General features: G+C 41.5%; 1 protein-coding gene and 1 long non-coding RNA gene across 3 annotated transcripts; one reads left to right on the forward strand and one right to left on the reverse strand.

Annotated features, from left to right (window-relative positions):
* ISX (intestine specific homeobox) lies at positions 1 to 24,949 on the forward strand. Its single transcript, XM_018080266.2, has 5 exons — positions 1 to 169; positions 7,721 to 7,963; positions 19,598 to 19,749; positions 23,908 to 24,024; positions 24,713 to 24,949. Exons 1-5 carry the CDS (start codon positions 1 to 3, stop codon positions 24,947 to 24,949), a joined length of 918 nt encoding a protein of 305 aa, XP_017935755.1.
* LOC108641007 lies at positions 17,287 to 26,541 on the reverse strand. 2 transcript variants are annotated; one of them, XR_003916208.1, is made up of 4 exons: positions 26,488 to 26,541; positions 23,898 to 24,120; positions 21,629 to 21,722; positions 17,287 to 17,362 (listed from the first exon to the last, which is right to left on the reverse strand). It is a non-coding gene; the product is annotated as an uncharacterized LOC108641007 (long non-coding RNA). The 2 variants fall into 2 exon arrangements; XR_001921661.1 differs by lacking the exon at positions 26,488 to 26,541 and having other exon boundaries at positions 23,898 to 24,511.
* Between the last annotated feature and the right edge of the window lie 1,416 nt (positions 26,542 to 27,957).

The following is a 27,957-nucleotide window of genomic DNA, read 5'->3' on the forward strand; positions in this document are numbered from 1 at the left end:
ATGGACCCCCGGGGGTGTGCTGGACAGGGGAAGCCCAGCCTGTCCTTTTCCATTGAGGAAATCTTAAAGAAACCTTCTGCCAGCACTGTCCTAAGCAGTGAAACCAGGAAGAGAAGGAACTACATTGAGAGATCTCCATCCGTAAAAGCAGGGTCACCACTGGCTGTTGGTAAGTACCAGTTATAACACTTAATGAAAATTCTCCTTTCTTACTAACCTCTAGAGCTGTCGTGTTTGATTATGTAGAATTTTTATTCCTTAGCTTTTGTAGGAATCTGACATTTCCTTAATCAGGTACAAATCATTCATTACATATACAGAAATAATCTTTAAAAAATAATTTGCTTTCAACCTCACAGTAGACTGGGCTCTGTGGTTTTGTGCATTGTAAAGCCCCACTGTCATTGGAGAGGTGAATATGCAACCTGAACACCTATTGCAGGTAGCTGTCTTCAATAACAGTGAGAAGTGCCTGTTGTAAACAAATACAACAGCCTCGTGTCTTTCCCTTTAAAAAACAGTACTCATTTTATTAAAAAAAGATAGACAAATAAATGCCTGTCATAAGTAAGGACAGGTATTCAAATTCAGGAAACTAGCCTAAAACTGCTAAAATTTAATGGAATTTTTGGAGTTTCACTTATATCAAGAGTTGACTGTTTTCTGGAATTACAGCCAAATCTCATACCAGCACCCTTTCCTGATAAATCTGACCACTCATCCCAAGCAGGAGAAATGGTCTGTAAGGGTGATGGTAGCTAAGCAGTTTTAGAACTCAGTTGCTGAAATAAGAAAAGAGAAAGTATATATGTTTAATCATTTCTGCTTATCATCATGGACACTAGGTTCTTTCATGAACTAAATAAAAGCAGCTAGTAGAAAACTTTCATGACTTTAATCTGAGCAAAGCAGCAACTGCATTAGCCTTTTTGACTTCAGTTTTCTCAGTTTAGCTGAGTTTGGCCTTGAGTGAACATTTACCCCCACTGAAGCAGTCAACAAGAGAGATAGTCTCTTTTTTTTCCTTAAACAAAGACCAATGCCCAACATTTTCTGGATTTAATATATCTTCTTCTTTTTTAATCTACATCTTCCATGAAAAGGATATGTTTTATGTATACAAACACATCCACTCAAATGAAAAATGACCTGTAGTTTTGACAGAAAATTTTCACTCACCTCTCACTCAACTGCTTTCAACAAAGCTAAATGCTACACTTTATTTTCTGTAATATGGGTTCAGCACCCCATTTCATGGCTCAGCACCCCATTTCCGAGGACACTGAATGAACCACCCATTAGTAAGGGAGAGAGTCTTTTTCCAAAAACCTGGCAGTCCAATTAACCATTGTCTATTCACATAGTTTCATCTCCTTTTATGTCTAAACTGGATACTGACCTGGACTGGAAAGCAAACAAGACCTAAGTGGGGAAGGAAAGTACTCATTAGTGTAACATTAGTCACCGGCTGGACTAGAGCTCCCTGACACTGCTATGCTTTGCACAAGATTTTTTGTTTATCTCTGACACAGGATAACTTCACTTACTCTGTACAGACTTGTCTCTTGACCATGGGACAGTCAGTTCACCACACATCTCACAGCTGGGGAAGCCCCAGGCACTGGGGCTCAGTATCTGACTGCTGCCTTTTTGCCAGTAGCTGCAGCTTTCCATGGAAACTTATGTATGGGGAAAAGGGATAGCGTGCTGCTGATTTTTCACAGAACCATAGGGTAATTGAGGTTGGATGGAACCTCTCAAGGTCATCTGAGGTACTGCCTCCTGCCCAAAGAAAGGGCTGTTTCAAAGATAGACAAGATTGCTGAAGGCCAGGGCAAGTGTTGCTTGGCTGTTTCACCACTGGTACTGTTGGAGAACTAGAGTGCTCAGAGGTTTCCTAAAGCTGCCTTTACAGATTGGAACTGGACAACTGGTCCTGATACAAGCAAAAGCTTGGTAGTTTGTAGGGGTGGACAAGGACAAGCTGATGCTGGTGCAAATGCAGTGGGGCTTGTGTGCCAAAGGAACACAGGTGCCACATTGTGAAGGGGGAGAAATGCTGGTGTGAGCTGTAGGAGCGAGTTTTTGTGAGCTGAAAGTCCTTTCTTGAGGGCCCACAGCAGTCACTTTGTGCCACTGGATCCAAAGTGAGACAGATAACATCACTGAAAACTCAGTCAGTGCTTGTTCATAACACAGACCATAGAATTGCATTTTAAGTACATGAGACTCTTCTCTGGGAACAGAGAAGCACGACAGAGACAGGACTTTTTTATATGAAGTCCGTTTCAGGATCAATATGTTGAAGCCCAGTTTCACTCCGTGTCTTGGCTAAGCGCGCTGCTCCAAGCACGAGGTCTGACAAATCTGTATGCAGGACACGGTAGGTTCCTAGGATTGTATTACTGCCTTCCAGTGCAGCCTCAACCCAAATTGCTCCACCTGAGCATACAGTCAGTTTTTCACCTTGAAAGCAATGTAAGCAGAACCACCAGGCCTTGCCTTTAACTTTGCTTTGTCACCTAGACAGAGAGAGACTTAGCTGTACCAAGGGAATATAATGACTCTTCTCACCCCTGCTAGAAAGCAAGGTTGGATTAAAATACTTAAGACAATGTTAAATGTTACCTAATGAGAAGAGTATACACACTTGAAGATTCACTTGACTGTTACTGGAGGTGAGAAAACAGGAAAGATGTAGAAATCTTCAAAAATGTTGTACTTTGCTTTTGCAATTGATCGAGGATGTTTAAAAAAGAGAACGAATAAGAAACTTTTTCACTGTTTGTTTCTTACTAACATCAAAGAGATACCTAAGCTTATTACCCTTTGCTTTCTGAACAGAAATGTGATTTATTCAGGTAAGTTTTATTTATTTCAGAAGTGCAATACCCTGTGCTGTACATCTAGGGATAATTGCCGTATTTCATCAAAGTTGTTTAACTTCATGCCATATAACAATGGCATTAAACAACTTGTGTAAATAGTCAGCCATATCTAGTATGGCTCGGTGCTGGCCAAGGTCGGGGAACTGAAATGAGCTAGGGAATTTGTTGGAAATTCCAGATGGGACACAAGTTCAGCTGCTTTCTCATAAGAGTTCGGTTGCAGCAAAGAAGGAAGTACTAAAGGTCAGGGCTGAGTTATATCTTACTATGGATTTTAAGAACATTTCCCACATCCCCTGTGGTATGTATCTGTCCAAAGCCATGATCTATATGAGAGGAAGGAAGATCTATATGGCATATGAGAACTGTATGGCACTACATACATACTCGTGGCTACTGTAAGTTAAATACTGAGGCCGAAGAATCATCATCTGATGTAGACAGACTACAAGATCACACCTGAAGTCTAAATCTGACCATTATGAGCCAAGGAGATGGGTAGGACCAGAGAAACAGAAGATGCAGAATGTCAGAAATTATTGGACTCAGTGGTCTAATGTTCAGACTCAATGATCTTAGAGGCCTTTTCCAACTCATGATTCTAAATGAGGGGCATAGGCAAAGCTTCCCAAGGAAACTCATGAATGCTGGACCAGATGATTTCTAGAAGTTGCATCTAACTTAAATTATTCTATGAGTCTCTGACAAAAAGGATGTTGTGATGTACAGTGCCAGCCTCTCATAGGAAGCTGGGGCAGGACTTGATCATATATGAGGAGATCTCTGGGCCTGACTTCTAAGTTCACATTTTTTGTGAGTGTAATTCCAGTGGGACTTGGAGTAAGGAGTGTGCAGTCTTCTCTGAAGCATTTGGCTTCCCAGTTGCAGTATTAGACATTAGGGAGTTCACTGTATAAGCACAACTATTGGACAATCTGGAGCTTCAGTTGTTGAAACCCACTGAAATCTTTGAAAGACTCTTACCAAGTTAAAAAAAACAAATAATGAACAAGGAGACATTTTAGTATGCAGTCTATGCTTTTCCTCTCATACTTTTGTCAGAATAGCTAGAAGGGGTAACCATGGCCTTTGCAAGGGACCCAAATAAACACCTAGCAAGGGCTGATCTCCTCCCTAGTGCTAACTCTTTCATCTAAAACAGAGAAGAATATCAGGTTTATTTCAGAAAAAAGTCATTCTTCTGAAATTCCTAGGAACATGATTTCAATGTACTTAAAAGTACATCTGAAATGATGTTTCTACCAGTGAGATTTTGCCTGCAGGAGGTCCTTTATCAAGTCAGGGAGAGCTTGGGATGAGGAATTAACAGTAAAAGCAGTAACAGATACAGTAATTTTGTCATTCTGCCTGTGTTATGCTCCATTATGTTAAAGATATGCAAATTAATAGGAATACGACCATTGCTTCACATACAAATGTCAATATTGTGATTGTTCACTTTTAGCAGTACTCCACCCAGCTTTATCACAAAAGAGGAAACAAGCTGAAGGAATCTAACTGAACAGATACCACCCGGCCAATACCACTAAATCACCCCACCTATTCTAAGGAAAAACAATACATCAGATACACCTGGGTAAAAAAAAAAGTGAGGCTTAAATGGAACTTACGTCATCTGAAATAACCTATTGCTTCCAAAGTGAAACCCTACTATCTTCCCTGAAATTTTCCATTCTTTTCTATACAACTGAAAGAGACCATTTTGAGCCACAAGTCAAAGTCATTTCTATGTGTGACAGCAACAGATATCTCACGTTGTGCTAGGCTGAAATGTTATTGCCATCCCTGAAAAAAACAAAACAAAACAAAACAAAACAAAACAAAACTGCATTCCCTGAGGGAAGTTTTACCCCATGTCAGTTCATGGGTATTTTTCAGAGCTCCCTGCCTAAAGAGTCACGACTTCCAACAATCTCCTTAGTTGGTCAGGACAACAAGCACGAGAGAAGGTTGCAATGAAAACTTGACTAGACCTTAGAGATCCTAACTCTGAGCTATGTGCTTTAAACTTGGTAATATCTACCTTCAGTCTTATCCTCCAGAAAACTTCCTTGATTTATTCAGCCTCTCCTTAAGGTTCATGCCCTTCTAATTTGCTTCTTCAGTCTCAAACAACAGATTTTCCACCTCCTTTTCACCAACTCACAAAAACATTGGCATCTTCCCATCTATCTATAACTGTTTTCCCTTCTCTCCCTCTTCTCCCTACTTCGGTCTGTAATTACTCTATCCGTGCTCATACATAAGTTATGCTCTTACCCCTCTCACTGGGGTATGTGAACATCTCAGAGAAAAATTTTGGGGAGGCAAGTTGTATATGAAGGACGAAGACACGTTAAAAGTCTTCTATAATTAAGAAAATGATAATGTCACTCTTAGAAATCTTTAATAACTCCCCATAAGAGCACCTTGCTTGCGTACCCTTACATTTTGCATTACTGTAGGATATAAGCATCATCAATTCTGTAACATATTAATTTTCACAGCATCACATTTAGCAAAGGAATGCAAGTAGTCCTTAATTTAGGGATGGGGTACCAAGATAGAAATCCTGGGCGCTAAGAACCTAGGCCAACACTGATATCCTCTGAGTTCTTGAGCAAATCATTTAACTGAAGCCCCATGCTTGTGACCAGTCCCAGGTCTATTCTTCTTCTTTATCCCAGAAATATTGGTCAAAACCTCACTTGTTTTCTCACCAGAAAACTCAAAGTTAGTTGATACTAAAGGAATTAAATTAATCCCATTTTGCACAATATGCCTCAAACACAGAGGTGAACCTCATACCAGGTTTTTAAAGTCTGCATGGCTGGACATATGTAATTGTGTTTAGAAGATTGGTGATGGTTTGTATAGATAACATTTGAACAACCATCCTGTATTTACATGAGGCTTTGGCTAATTTTCAGAGCTCTTATAACTTCATGTCAGTGTCAATCCTCTATAAAATTCCTATTGTGTGGGCTTTTACTGAGAGCAGAATTGGAATTGGGTGCTTTGTTTCCAGATGTTATATTTATTATTGCTCCTAAGCTGGTTACAAACAGAACTTGTTATTTGCTCAGAAAATTAACTTCCAACAAGTCTAAAAAGTTAGATGCTTTGCCAACGCCAGATATGACAACTTAAATATGTAAAATATATCTGTAAAATGTATATTAAAAAGTGAAGTTTCTTCCAGTACTACCTGTAATGGTTCACATCTGCTGCCGTTTAGATATGAGAGGGGAGAGGGGACCAGCCACAAGTGCCACAAACCCCAGAATGTAGGTGTGTGTGACTGCTCAGGAGTGCAGTCCTTTATAGCATCAAGATTTTAATGTTCTTTGGCAGTAATAGCAGACAAACCTGTACTGTCACAATTGCTTCAGGGTCTCGCAAACCATAGAACTAAAATTCCCCAATGGGTATATTATGTTTATGTGTTGCCTCTTAGTCTGCCTTTCCAAGCAAAGAAATCCAGGCATGGAGGAAAACTAGAGCAAATTCTAGATTTGCCATTAAAGCAGTATAGACACAATTGTCTTGTCTCTAAAGAGTCAAACCTAAGCTTTGATTGCAACTACCAAAGACAGCATATAAAGCATTCAGCATTGGGGTTTGTGGCAAGGCTTTAATATAGAAAAGAAGGAGGGTGGAGAGTGGGAGTATTTGATATACCTCTCTTGGGATGCCAACAGCCACAGACAACCACTACCTTGAACCACAAAGCCTCCCAGTATGTTATATTTCAGTGCATGGCTTTGCAAGGTCCATTTACAAGGAAGAGTAAGAACTCATACCATATTCATGAGGGCAGAAAACTAATCTGGAAGATCTTTGAGGTGCCCCTGCTACACACTGAGATAATGCTGTTAGTAGTAAGGCAGTGCTGTGGCTGAAGAAAGATTGTGGCTTCTGTGACCAATTTCCTAACCACTCAGGGTCAGGTGTCCTAGCACGTCATCATTGGTTACTGCTGAGGTTACCTTAGAGATTGTTTATAACATCCATGCTCAAATCTAAGTTAACATTACAGCTGCACTTCATGAAAATGGGCCAATATGTACTTCTCTTGTTTGTCCTGTCAACAAGAGTGTACAGGTGCTTTCATGAAGATGAGTTGGCTGTCAGTACCTTCCAAGTATCACCAGTGTCACCTGTCACAAAGGCAGATGGGAAATGTTGAGAGCCTGGGCAAAGGCTGCCTTTAGAATTGTCCAGTGCCTAAATCAGAGCAGCAGGCAGCTGGATGAAGAAAAAAGGATGGAGAAGAAAGGACAGATGGACCTTATTTGGGGAAGACACTAACCTTTATCCTATTCATTGGCCCATTTTCCTATAGGGTAGATGCACTTACAGGGAGATTTAAGGAAGGACCATATTTTTAAAAGCATTTGGCATCCAGCAAATTCCACAGCAATCTTGCCATCAGATTTTCAGAGCAACTCCATACCTACTGTATTTCTGAGTTCTTCAGAACAGGCAACCACTAATTTGGATACTGACAGAGAAGCTGAAGTTTCTTGATCCTTTGATCACGTCTCCTTATTTCTACAGTCCTTTTTTTAAAAATCTCCCATGAGGACCATTGAAAGTTTCAAGGTGGAAGGAAGCAGAGAACAGGCTAGATTTAGTGGTCAAATTCACCAGGATCCTGTCCCTGCAACATGGGGGAATCTTGGCATTGATGCACAGAAGGATTAAGGCCATTTTAAATATGATCTGGTTAGAATGGTACAGTATCTAGGCCACTTTCTTCACACAAACTAGAAGCTGCGCTGAACGGTGGTTGCTTTACTCAAAGCTGTCTTGTGCTGTGTCCTTCACAGATTCCAGCAGCAGGAGTCAGTTAGAATGTGACTTACCTTCAGCCAAAATGCTTCTCTCCACCACATGTGCTACACCCATTGCCAGAGCAAAGAGAGTGCAGGCAACTCACTGCAGAAGACCTAGAGACAGCCCAGTGTCCCTCCTGGGTGAGGACATAGGACGTGAACACCTGGAAGGCAAGAGAAAACATGAAGAAGAGGAAGATCAGCTGTGTGATTTCCCAGTGGACCATCCACTTCATGGTGAGTGCCTCTATATCCAAACTTTCTCTTAGAGTACCCAAAAACCACGCTTGTTATTTTACAATTATGTACATGGCAATACCTGGCAACAGACGTCACAGAATGTTTCCACTGGCTGAGTCACAGTAGATGGTTATAGCTCCTGGATGAGTCACAGGGATGGTAACTCTTCACTCTTGCCATCAAAAACTTGGAGAGCCACCTTTTGAGCTAAAGGTCTACCTCAGGCCTGCCAGCCCTACCAATGTTAGTGATAGGGACTGCTTTGGGTGTTTATTGCCCTCCTGCTTGGGGTGACAATCTACTGAGTTACCATGTTGGGCAGCCTTACTCCCAGGGTTGTGCAACGCCCGTTTGCTGGTAAATGTGCATTGCACAACATAGGGAGACTGGCTGCTGAATGTGCCTAATCAGCTCAATGTGTTCTGTACACCTTGGACCCACTGTACGGGTGATGGAGAGGTCATCAGCATGCACACAGGCAAACTGTTCATGTGCATAGATCTGGCAGGATGTGTCAACAAACAGCAGTCTATCTTTCAGCCAAAGCACTAGGTAGTACAAATAGCCTTTTCCAATATGTTGCACAGAGACTTTAGGCTAAGCAGGATATATGGTACCTGAACAAGACAAGTTCCTAACATTCAGGCAGCAATTTATTAGTAACATGTGACAAAAATTGCTTTAAGTTCTTTGAATTTGAGGAAAGGTAAACACAGATGTTTATACTACACTCCAGAAAACAGGTTTTCAGTAGCAGCAGAAAGGTGTTTCCTGTACAATTTGTTATTATTTACTCCAGAAAAAAAAAAAGGAGTTTCATTTAAGTCAGTTGAAAACTACTAGTGGGCTCATGTTACCACAGATGCGGGGTTACTCATCTGGCTTCCCGGAGATCCACACATCATCCCTGCTCCATACTCTGCAAGCTGGCAGTGGAAACAACTCTTTCTGTGAAATACATTTAAAATAAAAGCTTTGTTTCTGCTGCTGATGCTAAGGTATACATCAGTCTTGTGACAAGCTGCTGTCATCTCCTCCTCCTGCACAAGGCAGACATCAATCTTGATGCAGAGAGAAGCCTTGTAAGATAACTGGGTATTTTAGCCTCCCTCTGCCCTGTAAGCTGCACTCAGCCGATGGTAGCAGGGTAAAATCCTGTTGCCTCCTCACAGAAAAGCCAGGGCTGTATGTATCTGACAGTCAGAGTTGCCTCTGAGTATAAAAATACCATATTTCATGTGTGAGGGAGTCCCCAGCTACAAGTATCACACCAGAGGTGGGAGGTGGCTGCCCCAACTTGGCACTTAGCCTCATTGACCAGCACCATGGTCTGTATCAGCCTCATCAGTAAAGCAGGGGAGGAAGCATGTAATTATCTGCACAAAACTGAGCCAAGATGAGCAGACCCTTTCAATGACAACTTATATTTCAAAGGCATTTTAAACAAAATCCATCTGTTCCCTGGAGGCGGTGGAGTTTTGAAACCAAGCAGAGGTTTAATGATCTGCCATTTTCTAGGCTACTGGTTCCCGCAGTTATTGAGCCTTTGATAGAAACTGGCTGATGAAGGAGGGATGATCCTAAAGAACTGGATTGGCATTTTCCCCACAGTGCACAAGCGATGATGTTTCGGATCCTGTTCATGCACTTTGTCATTCTTAGCAGAGAGCTGGAGGCCCAGTTTTAATGCTGGTCTTTACAGCATCTTAAGCTTCAACCTTCTTCTTCCACTTAACATTAGGGGAAAATGCTGGTGGATCTTTTTCTCTTGCCCCTGGCTGTGGCTGGTGTCACCTTTCCTTGATGAAATCAGCAGCAGTACCTGCAGGACGGGCAGACTGCATCATCTCTGTAAGCAGTCTATAATCCTCACAGCTCAAGCTGATAGCAAATTAACTTCTCTTTACATGTCTATTGACTCTGGGGTGCTTCAGACGCACTTTTGGCATGGTAGCTAGAGATTGGTTACAGGTCCTCTGACAAGACACCTGCGCAGTGCCAAATGCCCATAGCATATGCCATGGAAGTGTCCCTAGGATCTCCCTCACAACCACACCGAGGATGCCCACAACCACCCAGGGGAACGGCACCAGCCTCAGCAGCAGGAAACCTTCCTGGTGTGAAAGACATCAGAAGCCCTTGGCAGGGTGCTCCCTCACCTCCCTCTCTCAGCCTACCTCTATCTATATAAAACACCTACATCATTTGTGAGGAAAGGCACTGGGCTCTGTCTAGGCATACACATCTGTTTAATTGTCAGGGAACAGAAGAAATCAGTAACACTATACAATCACCTTGGAGGAAGGAGGGCTGGACTTTGGTGATTTTTTTGATAGAGTGAGAAAAGTGAGGAGGAGGCTATGACAGTAGCCCCCCTCATGGGCAGGTGGTCTGAGATAACAAGAGCACCCTGACCATGACCCAGAGCATGAATTTGGAGCATATTTCCAGGAAACCCTGTAACAATGAAGTGTCCCTAAAAATTTGTTTTTCCCACAAAAATGGCTTCTGCCACTAAGCGGTTTAGAAATGCAGTGTCATTTAAGCTAAATAGATTTATGCCCTTATCACAAACCATTTGCAGGGAGCAATGCCTCTTGTACTTTGAACTTAGAGACTGCATTGTAAGCAAAAAAAAGAGAAGAGCTCTCATATACTAGAGACATGCTGACAGTGGCATTTGGTTTTGCTAAGCCCTCATTTGAATTTGGGAGCCTTCGTCCTCAATGTGGAGTGGTTTCACCTGTGTGGCTTTCTTCATGAAAGCTCAGCAGAACTTTTTCAAAAAACCTGGATTCTTGGGAAACAGCATTGATAAAACCTGTTTTAGAAGGAGATCATTCTAAAGGAGGCCTTTGAGCTGCCAGTACAGACTCTACTTGGGCCAGCTCTCTGTGGGATGAGTAATTGCAGCCACTTTGGTATTTGCAACCACCAGTGCTGCTAAAGCAAGGGCAAACTCTTGTGGCGGTCGCTCGGCATCTCAACAGTATGTAAACACCCAAATCCTGAGCACCCACTTTCCTTTTAATTAGTTCTCTTTTCTCACTCTGATGTCCTTGGGACTTGACCAGTTCACAACAGTCAAGCATTGGAGCCTGAGACAACAATGTATCCCCATGCCTACCTGACCTGTGGCAGCTCCTGATGGAGAATGCCATGTACAAGATCCCAGCCTAGTTCAAATCCTTATGGACAATTATTTTGCAATGTCTTTTACACATACTGGGTCCGATTGTACACATCTGTGTGTGTGTGTGTGTGCACTGTAAATATTTACATCCAAAAACAGTGGGTCAATGTGCCCAGCATTGCACATGGGTAATGATTCCAGTCTTCTACTCAAGCAAGGGAACAATCAGTGCCTTGGAGAAGCCAGACAGCAGCATCACTTTAAGACACTGGTGGTTATCTGGTCTTGTGGGATACCTTCTCTGAGCAATAATTCAAGGACAGGATAGATCACGCTTCAATAAACAGAACTAGCTCCTAATTCCACCAGAAACTGAGAGGTTCTGGCTGTGAAGCCTAGGTGGTTCAGGGACTCGTGTTATTTACTGCAGCTCATGTCTTCATTATTCGCTGTAAAGGAAGCTGCCACAGTGAGTCAACGTCACCTAAATATTTCCATAGTGAAAATCCTCTGCACAATGCTGACTGGGAGCTCAGGGATCTTTTTATTAATCTAATTGTTTTATTATTATGGTAGCATCTGTGATCCCAAAGCATATTGACAAATTCTGATGGCAATTACGATAAAGACAATGGAAAGTATAGAGATAATCTCAGTTCTGGAGAAATTCCAGTGTAAATCATGTTCCCTCTGTACTGATGCCAGTTGCAGACATCTTTAGCTTAGTGTTCATGTTTTCTCTGAAGTCATAAATTCACTTGTACTGTTCATTTGCAAACAATATGGTCAAATCCATGTACCCCTGTGAAACAGCATGGTTTATCTCTCACAAAACAGTCTTTTCCCCAATATGCTGACTTATCTTAATGCATTTTTGAAACACCAAAGAGATAATGAAGCACTGTATAATCACAGTCCCAGATAAATATCAGCTGCCCAGAATATGCCAATGGGACTGCGAGAAAGGGCACAAGCATCCCACTGTCCTGCAGAACAAAAAGAAGGATTCTAAACAAAAAGGAAAAGCAAGAGGGAAAAAAAATGAATGCCTATATATATAGTTTGGCTGCCATTAGTTGTCTTACCAGTCTTTTGTTTATCTGTGTGAATAGTCCCTGCAGCCCTGTGTCTCTGAAGTGCAGTGTTCTTCTATATACATTTAGAAATGCCCCAGACCATTGACCTTGTTTTGGTGAGTTTACCTGAGGTATTGTTAAAGGCTGGTCCTTTTTTTCTCCCTCTTTGAAGACTGGCTGTTTATAAGGACACCCTGGATATTAAATGAAAGGACAAAACCTTAATCCTTTACTCCTGCCCTTCAAAAATAAAAGTCTCACTGATACAAGTAAGCACTGAATAAAGCAAAGCTGTCAGCAGCTGGGGGACTATCATAAATTTCATTTGTGTTGTTTCTTCATGGGTTTGGGGGTTGGACTTTTATTTAGTTAAAGCAAATATTAGCATTCAATGCTTTCCTCAAGCAGTCTCTTCTTTTCTGGGAATTTTGAATCCAAAGGGTACCTTATACAGGACTCAGAGGTTAATTTGTTCCTGCTGGTCAAATCTGTGTAACGTGACCACTTGTAAAGCTGATGGCACATCTTGATAAGTTTATTTCAAAGGTCTTAATGAATACTTGGCTTCACTTAAATTGTCCTAGAACTTTTCATTACGTCCCCGGGATATGGTACTTTTAATTATTGTTCTTTGAAATTGAGGGCAGGTGTTTTACTTACTCTATTAGCAAGGCCTTTATGCTTAAAGGGGAAACAGCAGAAACTACATACCAAAATAATGATGGAGTTATGCTTTCTTGGAGGAAAGACTCTGAGGCAGGGATGTAAATAAGCATGCCTGATTGATGTCTAGATGTTTGCAGGTACAAAGAACCCCAAAGAGCAGGAATAAAGTAGAAAACAGGCTCTCTGTGAAACCTGCAATAAGCTCAGCTTCCTCCCTGGTCAAATGGCTGGTTTTTCACAAAGATGTTGGACCAGACAGTGTGGAAAGAGTGGTGGAGAACCTCTTTTCCTTGTTGAGAACCAATGGCCACTTCTTTCAAGATGAAGTTTGACTATGGCTAAACATTCACTGAAAGTACATTTCAAGTTTGAGATTTAGCAGAATGGGGAACGTACACATGTACCCCACATCTACTTTGGCCTGAAGGAGTTCAAGAAGGTGCAGGCTCTTCAGCCTAGGTACAGACCTGATGGTTGGACTCCATGATCTTAGAGGTCTTTTCCAACCTTAACGATTCTATGATTCTCTGATATTCAGATGGTGGAAACTGCCACACACCCCTGTCAGCTGAGGCCCCTCGAGCCACGGCCTGCATGCTTCATCCTTCAGATGTTCTGCTGACCACTGGCTGTGCCAGAGTTATGCACAACACCATTTCAGGCAGCAGCACTTGTAAACACTGTCATCACTTTGCTGGCAGACGAGAAAGGTTAAATTCACCAGGGGCTCAGGCTGATGGTGAGCACAATCCTCCACAACAAACTGTTCGCATGAATGGTTTCATACATACTGTCTACTCCTTGCCAACTCCTTTGACAAGTAGACTAAGAAACTCCCTTGGCCACCACTGTTCAGCTTGCCTAAACAGGTTTCTGGCCTGATATTTTTAGCATTGCTGCTCACACTACCTGAAGTCTGTACCTCTCTGCATTTCAGTTTTGCTGTCAAGTGATTAAGGCACTGCCCTCAACACCAAGGCGGAAGCAACTTTCTGTCAAGGAGTTGTGGACTGAAGGGAGGAAGTCAAGACTTTAAAAGTTCAAGTTGTGCTTCTCTCTCTTAACTTTGGCAATGCCTGAACAGTCAGCAGCTGGGTGCTAAATGCTACATTTCACTAGCAGGAGGCTTTATCTGGAGCACATTGTACCTATCCAATTAGGATCAGTCTCGCTGGCTATGCTAGTGCTTCTCAACAAAGGCTGAAAAACCACTTTAATAAAGATTAGCCACACTGCAATAGTCCCAGCTAAATATTGCAGCACAAGCTCTTTTGAAAGCCATAAGCCACCTCTTTAACTAGGAGAGGGAATGCCATGGGCACATCTCTGTACACAACATTTTGTCCTGATACCATCAGTACTGTGTAATAACCCTTTGATAGAGTTGCAACTGTGTTTTTTTCTATGGGGCTGTCTGTCATGGGCAGAATGTCACCATAAGATAACCACAGAAAAGCCACAGGAAGGAACTAGCTTGGAGACCCATATATCTAATTGAAGAGAAGAGAGAGGAACATCTTTTTCAAAGGCAAGAAGGAGAAAACAAAACTTAACCAGATATAATGAGACTCTTTTTCAACACACCTGAATTTGCTTCTGAGAAACAAGTGATACCGTCAACTTTGTTGCACAGACAAAAATGCATTTCTGAGGATGCGTAGCTAAAGCCACTTGCTTGCTTATGTAACTGTTTTCTCCTTGTCAAAGAAGAAACAAAATCTTTGGATCTGGCTATCCCATACTATGAGAGAGTGCCTGTCCAGAAATGACAAATAGGATTGCACCAGTTTTCACCTATCCAGTTTACCTCCTACAAAGTAAATATGTGCCAGCACTGACTTCCAGCCTTTCTCCTGGGTTTTTAATTCCTTATCCCTCCAGTGTATGCACCCATGTAATGAGACCAAGAAGGCTTGAAACAGTCTTAGCCTGCTAAAGGGGTAAGTGCAAATGGGGAATGCAATTGCAGAGATCTCCCTGAGACAGCATTTTTCTAGCTGGTTCAGATATGCAGGGCAGCTGAGAAACAGCAGTGCAAGGTGTACCATAGGCTATCTGCCTACTACAGATTATAGCCCAGAAGAAATTTGCCCCAAGTATGGCATTGTTGCAGCTGCACAACTTCTACTTAGCAAACTGTGAATGTTAGCAGACATGTACAAGCATTCAGTATTCAGTATTCAGTATTGATTTGCTCCTACTTCTAATATCTTGAAACTGTGTTATACAGGACAGTGAAAATAAGCCATTATATGTTAAGCTAAAACTGTGTATACAAGCAATTGCAAATCAGACTCTTTGAGCTGTGCATAGTATTAAAGACTTAAACTCCCTTACTCTTTTAGGGAAGAAATGACGGGGTGGTTTTACCCTATGTGGGTATTGGTAGGTCAGAGATCACATAAAAAAGTAAGTTGGGTGAGACCTCTGGAGGCCACCTTGTCCAACCCCAAATCTATGCAAAGCCAGCTTAAATCAGATTGCTTAGGCCTTTGTCCAGTCAAGTTCAGAATGTCTCCAAGCACTGAGACATCACAGCTTCTCCAGGCCCACGTCAGACTATCTTCATGATGAAAATATTTTTTTTCTAGTCTGTAATCAGAATTTTCTTTGCTGCAACTTGTAGCCATTGACCTCATCCTTCCACTCTGCACCTTCAAGACGAATCTCTGTTTCTACAAAGTTCAAATGTCCCAACTTGCTCCAAGTCTGACCTAGTAAGAAAGCAGATCTGCAGAGGACAAATGAGCCTGCTACTGAATTTAAAGGAGCTATACTGCTTTATCAGCTTGGAGAATCTGGCCCTTCCAATGTCAACAGCAAGGCAATGTATAGACAGCTGTATCTCTAAGCATCTGAGAAGGCTGACATATTTAGCTACCTGGTATTTTCAGGCTTGGTTTCAGCAGTCAGCTAACCTGCAAATGACTTTCACAGAGCATAAAAGCGCACTTGAATATCCCCAGCTTTTACATAAAAAAATAGCTCAGGAAACTCAGACAGAGTCTTATTTCCCCAGAGACTCTATAGCCACATTTGAAAAGCCAATGTTACACTTCCAACACTTTCTAGTCTTATATCTTCCACCCACATTCTTTATTAGACTGTAATTCTGAATGCTGTTGTTTGCTATGGGATCTCTAAGCTAAGGTCCCAAGGCAAAGGGAAGTATCACAGCTACAGTCAGAGAAAGTTTCATCTTGCAAGAGCAGATGTTAACACAGAGTCCAAGATTTTTTTTTATTTCTTAATAGTTTAAAAAAAATAAAAATAGAATGACTGATTACCTGTAGAAAAATGCACTTTTCTGGATTTCCTACTGGCAAAAGCTTTGATTAATTCACAGGGTTCTATTTTGTTATCAATTTAATTCTATTTCTAGTTGAAATCAAAGCTTGTCCTTCAGTCTCTACTGGCCCATAACTGACCTCATGTTACTGTATTTTGTTCAATTTGATGAATTTTGGCTTTGAAAAGTCTGATTTCAGTAGGATTGACACTTCTGAGCACTGTGTAGACCCTTCCCTTATGTAAGAGTTTTGTTTGTAAAACAGTTCACCTTTCAAGAAGGAAAAACGTGAAGGATATCAGAGAGGACTGATAGGGAGTTTCTTTTGCCCATCACCAAGTTATCCGGGTCATTTTCACACCAAAGAAACTGATCTCAGACACAAGAAACTCTTGAACCAGTTCTCTCTCAAGCCATGCTCTCTAGTCCTGGATGCTTCTTAGGTGGTAATGGCACAGAATATAGTAAGCCATTATCTGACAGACAGACGCCTTGCCCATCCCACTTCCAGCAGCTTAAAATACTGTCTGGTTCAAGGCAATGGATCTGTCTCTCAAGTACCATAAGGTGTCCCAGCTCAGCTAAAAGTTGCTTCCCAAATTTACACCAGCTGTGCACAGCCTTTGCCTTCTCATTCTCATGTACTCTTTGCAGCAAAGATTTTGCAGCTCCTTCTACACTCGTGATCTTCACTACTGAGTTTATTCCACACCTGAGCCCTGCAGACATGGTATAGCATTGTTTGTGACAACTGATTTCTTGAATTTGTCTAGGTCGATTAATCCAATAAACTCTGTACCAAGTGTCCTGCCTAAGACAAGAACTAATGGTTGCTGTTTGCATGGTGCCTGTCACAATGAGGTCTGATCCAGCTAGTCTTTGGCATTTGCTTCAATCCCATCATGGTTCAGTTCAGTCACCCCAATTCTTTTAACCAAGTCTGGTTAAGGTATGAGACAGAAGGGACTAAATCATTATATTTTGTATTCTGATAGAATACTAAAATACACCTTTTTATTATTATTTGATGTGACATCTTATGGTTTAAAATGTAGACAGTTTCTTTCTTGCTTTGCAGAGTCATGAAATTATAATCCAGTTCATCTAGTGGGGGGGGTAATTTTTTTCTAATTCAGAAACTTCCAGGATGTAGGCAGGATTTCTTGCTTCATTCTGGAAATGCTGAAGATAGACTGCAGCTTCTCCCAGGTTTGTAGAGCCAGTCTTCTACCCTGGATAGAGGCAGGAACTCAGTTCAGTGTTCAGAGAGACATACAGGACATCTCAGGGAGGCATCAAATTTCTGAGGCTGTGACAAGGTTAGGGTAAACTTCACTTGTTGTGGGGATCTACTACATGAATTGCCCTGTAGTAGAGCAGTGTAGATACCATAAATCATATTGATACAAATACAGCAGAGAGATTCACTACTGTATGATAGAACACAATATACTTGACAAAATACCATTTTGGTACTCAATCTTACCTCTCTGGAGTATCTCCCTGGAGGATATGGAGGGCAGTCCCCACATAGATGTGTGAGGTGAAAATCTTCCAGACAAGAAACACCATGATGAGCCATGAACCCTATCATATCTACAGGGGATGTAGTGTCCTGAGATTCATACTGTCAGCACTGATATCTCCCTTTATTGGATGCAGCAATAAACCCCCTTACAGACATCTTTTGGAAAGGTTGAAGTAGATGTAATCAGGGCTTCTTAGGAGACAGTGCCCATTCATACCTTCAGTATAAACGCACAAAAATATTTCTCATCTCAAATCTCTGCTCCAATAGTGCCAGCAAGATTCAATGTAAATAACATTTTTCTCTGGGGGCTGAAGCAAGTGCTGCAGTTTAATGAGTAGTACTTTGATAGTCTGGTGGAAAGCCTAATGACATGGATTTAACTGTGTTGGACATCAGCTTTATTAGGCTGTTTCTGAGACAAGGTAGTATTGACAGTGTTTATGATAAATGACACTCCTCAGTTATTCTTGCATGACTGGTTTCCTTTCAAAGTACCCAAAAGGTTTAGAAATTATGAAATATTCGCAGTGGTATCGTGTCCCAGACTCTTTCCCACCAAGTCAATGGACAGAATTTTTATTCCTTATTTTCTATGTTAACAGAGTCATGATGAAGTTTTGATTAGAGATGAAAGATGCCTTTTTCTGGTTGGCACAGAGCCCAATTTATATTGGCCAAGGCATTTAGTTACCTTTTCACAGTTTTAGCCTTCAAAAGGAAAAGCATATGCTAATAGATGAACAAAAAGGGGCGAAAAGAAAGCACAAAGTTGCTTTGAGGGACTGCTGTTTAACTGTTCCCATTAGGAAGGGTATGCATCTACTTACATAGTATGAATTGGTAGTTGTCATCAGACCATGGAAGACCAAAAGCAGTTATTCAAAGCAGTCATTTTTTTGAGCAACAAGGTTTCATTGACAATTGCTCCAGGTCACTGAATAGCAAACTCATCATAGCCACTAATGATATCGGAATTTTTATGCTCCTATCAGGCTGCAGTTTTCCAAGCTCAGTAGAAGAAACCCTGTGACTCACTGCACTTGGAGCATGGCTTTTTGTGCTGGTCATTCAGTGTCAGTTGGAAGATATTCCACTGGTGCATCAGAGAGGATTCCAGCCTTGGGGCAAGACTGCACTCCACATTCCGCAGATCAGCTGCCTCAGAGCTCACTTCTGCTGCTCTTTTCCCCTCCTTGGAAGACATCAGCCCTTCAGCATCATTTCAGAGCAACCTAGACCTTATTTTAACTTACACCAAGTGTCACACAAAGTTCATGGTCTAAATAAAATACCTGGTGTAGGAGGGCATTTTCAAAACAGTATAGAAGTGCTGAGGGACGTCTTTAGCGTGGTCACACCACAGCAGGTGAAGGAATGGAGCAGTCTATGAGTCCCCTGAGGAATTCACAACACCGAAACTTCCCCATGGGTTTTAAGGCCTTGTTTTAAGGTTAAGTTATGAAGGCTAAGCTTGTTTAGAAAGTCCACACACCACAATGGTATAGTCAGAAAAATACCTTTTCTTTATAACTGCAAAGTCAAAATGCTGGCTATCCCTACTGCTGAAGGAATGGTATGGGAAGAGAACAGTGGTGAGTCAGTCTGTAATGGTCAACTTCCCTCCACAACATTCACACATTTTGGAAACTCTTTGATCTTGTTGGGAGGAGAAAATTCATCCAAATTTGTAGAGTGACAATGCAATAAAATAATACATCAGAGCTGGAGGAAAGCTTGGTAAGATCAGTATGACAGGAAAAGATAGGGATGGGTAATTGAGCACTGCAATCAGTTGCCCAGAGAGGCTGTGGAATCTCCCTCACAGGAGATATTCAAGAACCATCAATGTAATCCTGTGCAATGTGCTCTTTGAATCTTCTTGTAGTCCTACAGGTTGTTCCTGTAAAAAGCAATAGACCTTTCTTTGTTTTCACAGTTGAGAGGAAAGGGAAACGGAGAATCCGGACAACGTTCACAGCTGAGCAGCTCCAGGAACTGGAGAGGATTTTCCAAGTGACTCACTACCCAGATGTCCATATTCGCAATCAACTGGCAGCAAAGATAAACCTCCCAGAAGCCAGAGTTCAGGTATATTGTTTCTCCTAAAGGCTATGTTCACTGCAGCAATTCATTATTCAGAGTACATTCTTAATAGCTTATGCCTGGGTGACAATGCTAATGAATTACGTGACCTCTCTCTTACCTTACAGACAAGGCCAGTATCACTGTTCTCCTTTTACAAATAGGGAAGAAGTATTTGTCACCCAACTGTGACTAACCAAATGGGATTAATCAAAGGGTTAGCAGGAGCTCTAAGTGTACTAAATGCATAGCAAATAGGAGTTACAGATGGTTATGAGCAACCTGTCGGACTCTGTAGCGACAGAGCGGCCATTTATGAAAATATTTATTAGTCATTTATCAACCGTTTACGGGCTAATATTCATCCAGTACAAACTGTCATCCACATCCATCTTCCACAGGGTCTCAAAAAATGTGGAAATAGCTGCCCAAATGAAAATGCTTTCTTTAGTGTTCTGTATTTTGGTATCACAGGCTATAAATGTCCCGGTTGTAATTTCAGTGCACAGAAAGTAATCCAGTTTCCCTCAGTTGTAATATAGTCTTGCTGACTGAGCTAAAAATTGACCCCAGATGTTTACTGCATATGAGATCTGCTACATTAAAATGTACATATCCCTGTGTATTGACATTTGGTGTTGTTTATCAGGCACTGTTGAGATGATTTTTGCACAAGGTAGTTTCTTGCCATAATTGTAGAATCATTGATGCACTTCTATGCACATATCCCACTCTAACAATCAAAGTTCAACAGGAAGCAGTTTATTGACTATGACATGCCTGAGGCTGTTGACTAACCATGATGATATTGCTTCATAGTTAGGTGACAGGGAGAATTGGAACTGCATAGCCACAATATGCCTACTAGTGATATCAATGCACCAACAATGCATTTCCAATGGCATAAGGCACGAGCCGGGCTACCAGCCAGTGTTCCCAACAGAACAACGAATCACAGGAAAGAAAAGGGCACTTTTCTGTTTTAAAAAATTATTTATAATCTGTATGGGGAAAAACAAAAATGAGTTATTATGGGAAACATCAACCTGAAATGTAAACGAAGGAAGTAAAAAGTCCACGACGTATGAATTAAAGATGACAAATAACCAGTTCAGATAGGGTTACACACAACACAGGAAATTCTGTGTTTGACTTCATCTTAGCTGCTAAAGGGAAATCAGCCACAGAAGCAAAAATTAGTAGTAACTTAGGTGCGAGTTACAAGCTGTTATAATTTTGATTGATTGCATTTATCACATATAAACCAAATAGCATGCTGAGAATTCACATGTGCTCTTGGTACTTTGAAATAATAGTTTTCACAAAGCTAAAGCAATATAAGTCAAATCACCTCAGAAAGGTAATTTAACTGGGGAAAAAATGCGAACAACAATCAGATAACCAAATAAAACATTTTATAACTGTGAAAAAGCTTGTGTCCTCCAACCAATAAAAAAGATATGACTGCTGTGAAACAGCTTAAGTGAATAGATGAAATTGCATCACTGCATGTGTGCATGCCTACATGCAAGAGAAAATGAAGAATGCTGGATGAGTAAACATTAGAAACAAGAAATTTAAAAAAATGAATAAGCAGAGCAGGAGGTTACAGGCCAGAGTTTTGGTCAGAAAAACTCTAGATCAAAAACTCAATAAAAGTCGATTAAGAACAAAAAAACAAACCCAAAAGTAATCAATTATATTGATCTGTTATTTTACTGAAACAGTAGGACTGTCAAGGATACGGCCTAAATAGGAAAGATGTTCAGTCATAATTTCTGCTCTATCTTTGGACATATGTCAGGTAAGGTGGTAACACTTTCTGTAAGGACAATGTTGAACAGCAGCTGCTACAGTTGTAAATATAGACATCTAAGTGACTTACCTTCAGTAGTTCTTAAAAAGCTGCTTGAGAAGCACTTTGGATCATCAGTGTTAACATTAAATCAGTCCTGGAGCACAAGGGATGTTCCAAGGGCCTTGAAGAAATGTAACGTTGTGTCAGTACTTAAAGGGTAAACAGGGAAACCTGTCAGCCAAACACTGATTTTTTGCAAAACTGTGAAAAAGATGATATGAGTCTCTGTTAATGAAGAGTACACTGGCTTATGGAAAAAAAGATGCTGCCAAAGTCATCTTTTTATGATGAGATTATCAGTGACAATTTTAAACTGAAAGAAGATTGATTTAGGAAGATAAGAAAGACATTCTTTATAGTGAGATTGGCAAGACACTGGAATAGGTTGCCCAGAGAAGTTGTGGGTGTCCCATCACTGGAAGTGTTCAAAGTCAGGTTGGATGGGGCTTTGAGCAACCTGGTCTAGTGAAAGATGTCCCTGCCCACAGCAGAGGGGTTGGAACTAGATCATCTTTTGAAGGTCCCTTCCAATTCAAATCAGTCTACTGTTCAATGATTCTGTGTATTTGGTTTATTAAGGTAATTGATATCATTGATGACATGGCACTGTGAAGATCTTACCTTGGTCCCACAACCTGCTTGGATTAAGAAAACAGAGCAGATCAAATGGCATGTGCTAGTAGACAAAAAACTAGGTCTGCAACAGGTGTCCCACGGCAACATTTCAAAGGTGATATGTCATAGGAACCATTTACTGACAAAAAGATGAATTTGAACTACATAATTAGTAAAACAAATGGAGGCCATTCCTACAATATGGGGCATATCACCCTCCCTCTGCATTCTATTTTAGTCCTTGTAAATGAGTCTTGTGAAATCTCTGTCAGGGTTAAGGAGGCATTTGCCCCTGGTGTGACTTTTGTGAACACACATGGGAGTATTGTGCTCTGTCTCAGTGCCATAGCTCAGGAACACTGGAAAAGTGGGCATTGAGAAACCATGTTACAGGTAAGTGTGTTGCAGAGCCGGTTGGGCAGAAAAGACCAATTTGGTCTGAGAACGACTGAAAGTTTTGACTTTAGTAAAAAAATGTAAGTGAGAATTTTATCCCGTGTGCAGACTTTAAGGAGCACTTCAGAGGCTGAATGTTGTCTTCAGCCCCCTATTTCTCTCAATCACTTTGTCAGTGTTAAGTGGTGCTATTCCACCACATAACTCCTACATGGTAGAAAGGAAATGGAGCAGTTCATGCAGACTAAGCAGTTCTCAAACACATGCAAACTCAGATAAATAAAACTGTCATTTCAATGACCTCAGGTATTCCTAACTATCAGTAATACAGCAGAGGGCTCCTGACATTCCCATTACTTCCTGGGCAAGAGATGCAGAAATAATTGAGCTGCTCATTATTTGGTTTAAAATACATACATATTTATATCCAGTTGCATCTGATTTTGATCACTAACACTTTGTGTTCATGTGACCCTATTGCTTACATTCAAACAGCCAGTCCCTCAGCCAGATAGAAACTACAGTGGAAGTGGAATTCTACTTTTCACAACAATGCAGCAAGGTGCATTACTGCTGCTTCAAAATAAATACATGTGTGCCTCTTCCAGAAGTCAGACTGGTCAAATCAGCTAATAGATGAAAGAAACTCCCCTGAGAAAATTATTTGTCTGTTTTTCAGGCAAAAGAGATGGCAGACAACATAGATTGCTGAGTGATCCCCTTGGGTCTTTTGCTTAGTTCCCTTATGTGAATTTCAAAATGCTACCAGTTAGATATAGGAAGAACCCTGTTACTGCATCTCCACTGGTGGCACATTTTTATTGCAGCCCAGCAAAGCATCTAGGTAGATCTTTTCTCAGTCTATTCATGTGGAACCAGCGAAAAATAGACCTGTCATGCAACACATCACACCTCCTGGGGAAAACAGGGAAAACAGAATGTCATGGGCCTTGACTGCTGCACAGCTTTGACCACAGAAGGATCTGCTTTCACAGGAGAGGCTTGTAAGAGCTGCAACAGTGTCTTTCCTTGATTAGGGTGATTCTAGATCTTCTGTGAGCTGTGGTAGAAAAGAGTCTGTCATGATAGTCCAGAGATCCCACATGCTATGCAGAGTGTGAAAGGTGCTGCATCAAACCCACTATATTCCATTAGATTCAACCCCTGGTTCTGCTGAGCTGGATGTCAATGTTTTATGACGATCATTTAGAGAGTAGGGAAAGTAGTTGGCTGTGAGCAGTTTCTCCTTCATATTCTGTTAATTTCTGTGCCTTTTCTTTCTTACCTCTATCCAGATCTGGTTCCAGAATCAGCGAGCAAAGTGGAGGAAACATGAAAAATTTGGCAACTTTGGTGGCCTTCAGCATCTTACAGAAGTTGATTTCATTCCTGCTCCTAAGTCAGATTTCACAGTAAGTATTGAACACTATGTATAAAGCCACCGAGGGAGAGACAGCTATCCTTCATCAGGTAATCACTTCACATGGGACTATCCCAGAGAAGGAGAACTAGAAAAAACAAAAATGGCAATATGATGACAAGAAATCCCAGCAAATCTGGTCAAATAACACATTTCTTCATAATATTAAACCCATTTTGTAAATATGCTATGAGGTGTCTTGCAGGGTAGTCTTTCCCCATTTTGCTTGTAAATCACTTCTCCATAAATCATACTTTAATTCAACTGTCTTTATCATCAGAAATTTTTTGAAGAGAAGAAAATAAGACATTTGCAGCCACAAAGCCATGTTTCTTAACAGACAGTATCTCTTTAAAACATCCAGTCTTGTAAGGCTGACCACCACTTTTTGCCCTTGACCCTTGCCATGTCCAGGACTATTAATATTATGTGGTTGGCACACAGGCTCTTTTCCTGACAGAAGCTTTTTCATGGCTAGAAAAAAGGGTATTTTGCCTTACTCCCTGGGTGACAGCACACAACCAGATTTTAGGAAGTCTAAACTTTTAGGAACTTTAGGAACTTCTAAACTTTTCTTCTTAATTACTGAGCACCAGGGAAACAAATAAGGTTGACTGTAAATTGTATCTAAATAAAAGTCCATATTGATTCACCTGAAACTACGTTTTTATTCTTGAAAGGCTCCAAGCTTGATGCCAAGAAAGCTCTCTGCTTCCTTTCCTGCTATGGGATACTACTCACCGCTGCAAGGACAGCTGACAACTGCCTGGCTGCCCAGCGCGTTCTCCTTCTCTCCCCACCACATGGAGCTGCTGTCCTTCCCAAAACCGTACTTGGTCTTCAATGTCCTCCCCCCTTACGGCTCGTCACTACCCCACAAGTTGGAAAGGAGCAGGATCTGCGCCAGCTCCACATAGAGGAGGATGCGGGGGAGTGGGGGACTTTGGGGGCCTGCCTTCCTCCCCCACACCCATTTTTGAGGTGTGCGACTCCTCTCCCCGAACAAACCTGCTGGGATGATGGGTGGCTGTGGTGCAAGGTCAGCATGCTGCAGGACTGCTACTAAAAGTTGCTGCAACCTAGAGAATGTGGGCAAGAGCCACCAAAGACCAGGAAGGAGCTCCTCATCTGCCTGAGGAGCAGCACGCTCCCAAGGAACCCAACCATTCAACTGAGCACCTCTCCCCGGGTGGACAGTGCACCAAGCAGCCCTGCAAAAGGACTGGAGTTTTACTCAACCATGAGACAATGCTGGATGACCCTATCGCACTGATGATGGCTTGGGGAAGGAAAGATGCCTGTGATAAAGTGCGCACAGCCCCAAGGTCCAGCCAAAAGGGCTTTTCTCTGCAGATTTGGGTCGCTTTCCTCATACATTCTGGTCCTCATGGACTGGAGATTGCAAAGAACATGTTTAGGTCAAAAATCAAACTTTCAAGATACTTTTTTTTTTCCCAAGTAGTCAATGAGGGAGGAGGGTGGGTTTGATTTGCTACCTGTGTTTTTGACTTGAATAAGAGGGCACAAGCACAATTTGAGCTGAAATATGACAGTCTGAGCTCTGGATTTGGTACTGTGAGTCTCTGGGGGCAAGAGAATTCTTCAGCTGGTTAATTAAAATGCTTATGAAGAAGCTTCTCATTTTTTGACCTGAATTAAGAAAGCTCCAAAACCCCATCAGAAACAATAACAAAAAGAGACAGCCTGAGTTTAATCTGCTAGCTGTAATAGGATGATATGACCCCACAGTTTAGTTTAATTGTAGATAAATAATGAGATCGGCCTGCCCACTTACAAAATGTCTCTGTGCCTTATTATTTACATAATACTCATCTCCTTCCAGCATATGGTGCTTTTTTTTCCCCTGCTTATTCAGGGTCCAATCCTGCTTCCGCTAATACCTCCACTGACTTTCACTGCTGGAAAGTACTGGTTGCACCACCTTCTGTCTTGTGTCCACAGCACAAACTGCACACTGACAGAGTGGAAGCTACTAAACAAAGCCATTAAAATGTGGTCTTCTTCCCAGAAATATCACTTGTAAGGGTGGCCATTCATGACAGGTCCAAGAGAAAAGCAAATTGTGACCCAGTGGTCTGCTGGGCAGGCTGTCCTGTGCACATGGGAGTGCAGGTGGGTTAATGCCTCTGAATAGATTGCTTACTTTAGAAATACCTCCAGCCAGACTGCAGCGGTCAGGTCTTGTGCCTTCCTATAGCCACTAATTGTTAGTTACATAGTGGGTCACAGCTTTCTTCTCGTCTGGATGGTACCAGCCTTCCAAGCACTTTAGGTTTGGAAGACCTGTAAGCTAGGAAGTAGCTGATCATTGCAGGGGGAAAGATAACTCCTATCCTGTATGAGTTTCACTTCTTCAGGCCACAACTGCTCAGCAGAACTTAGATGTATTGTGTCCTTCCTTTTATAAGTCTTATGTAAGACCTTTTTCCCATACCTGCTTAGATCTGAACTATGCATCATCTTCATCCCTGTCATTTTATCTGTCATCTGAAGGACAGTCAAGTCAGATACAGGGCTAAACTTCAGCTCCAACGAAGAGTTTATGCATCTAACTGATTAAAATCAACACAAATCAGTTGTAGTGTTCACCTCATGCAACTTTAGATGACTGCATTGTAGCTACTCACACCCAAGTCAAGGACTTTGGGTTCGCTTTTAAGAAGAAAAAATGATCATATTAAGGTTTCTAAGTTAGGCGCAGTTCACACATTAGTGCAGTTTCTGGGATGTGAAAAGGCCCTATGCAGTGATTATCTGGAAACAGACACGGGCATCGTAATCATCTAAAGCTAAGGGGCATGACCCTTTGCACAACAGACCAGGGATGCAAGCCAGCACCTGCATTGCTACAGCTTATCCTGTGGGAATATTTGTGTAGCCTGGAGGAGGATTCTGAGATCATCACCTGAACATTTTCGTTGGTCAGGATATGAAGCATTTTAATTCCATCAGACTTTTAATAGAAACCAAGCGGCTTTCCAGAGTTACTGCCTACTTTCTGCCCACTCCCATGTCTGTCTGACAATGTCACAGTCAGGGTTCCTACACATCATGACACCTGCCCAGAATATGATGCTTCATGCTTCCAAAGTCCTCTAGAAGCCCTGTTTTGGATGAGAGATGTGAAAAGCAGAGCTTAAGTAACTTCATATTGAAAAATCAAAGTCTTGAAATTCCTTTTTTGCTAGCAGATTCAATATTTGGAAGGTTTGTTTTGATGCAGAACAATTTTGCTTGGGTTTTCTTGTTTGTTTATGAAATTTCAAAATTTCCCATTGGAAAGCAAATCTAGGTTTCATGATGTGTGTAGCACTTTCTTCCACATGCAGCTGGTCAAATCCTAGAGAAACTTAGTACTATTGCCATGTTTTTCACCAATTTCATGCTTTTATTCTGAGGTGCAGCCAGAACAAATTAACATGAAGTGAGGCAGTTTCTGGCATTGGCACCCTTTTATACCCCAACATCTCCTAGTCTTTAGATTTTCATCATATCTCATTCTAATAGTGTCATCTTTCCCTTCCTCTGCATCCCCTACTTATTTTCCAAGAAAGAAGTAAGGAAGTTCCACTTCTTTCATGGCTGTGTTGGTCGTTAGGATGTTACTTTCACATTGTTTTATCCTCTGATGCTTCCAGAAAATGTCAGGTTGGGCACACGAGTCTTTGGGACATCCTAAATTCCACAGCCCTTCAGATATATAGGATTATTTTGGGAAAATGTATCTTAAACCTGACAAAGGGTTGCTTGAGGGACAGGTCATCTAAGGAAGCTGACTACACACTAGCAAGACCTGAGTATAGAAACGTAGTCATAGTTTCATCCTAACTTCAGAGTAATAGTCTGTGCTTTCCCTGAGCAACTGGCTGGAAAAAAAAGATATCAGATTTCTCACTGCTGGCAT

The sequence above is a fragment of the Manacus vitellinus genome, unplaced genomic scaffold (assembly GCF_001715985.3).
Source record: "Manacus vitellinus isolate BGI_N305 unplaced genomic scaffold, ASM171598v3 scaffold_5_pilon, whole genome shotgun sequence".
Lineage (NCBI taxonomy): Eukaryota > Metazoa > Chordata > Aves > Passeriformes > Pipridae > Manacus > Manacus vitellinus.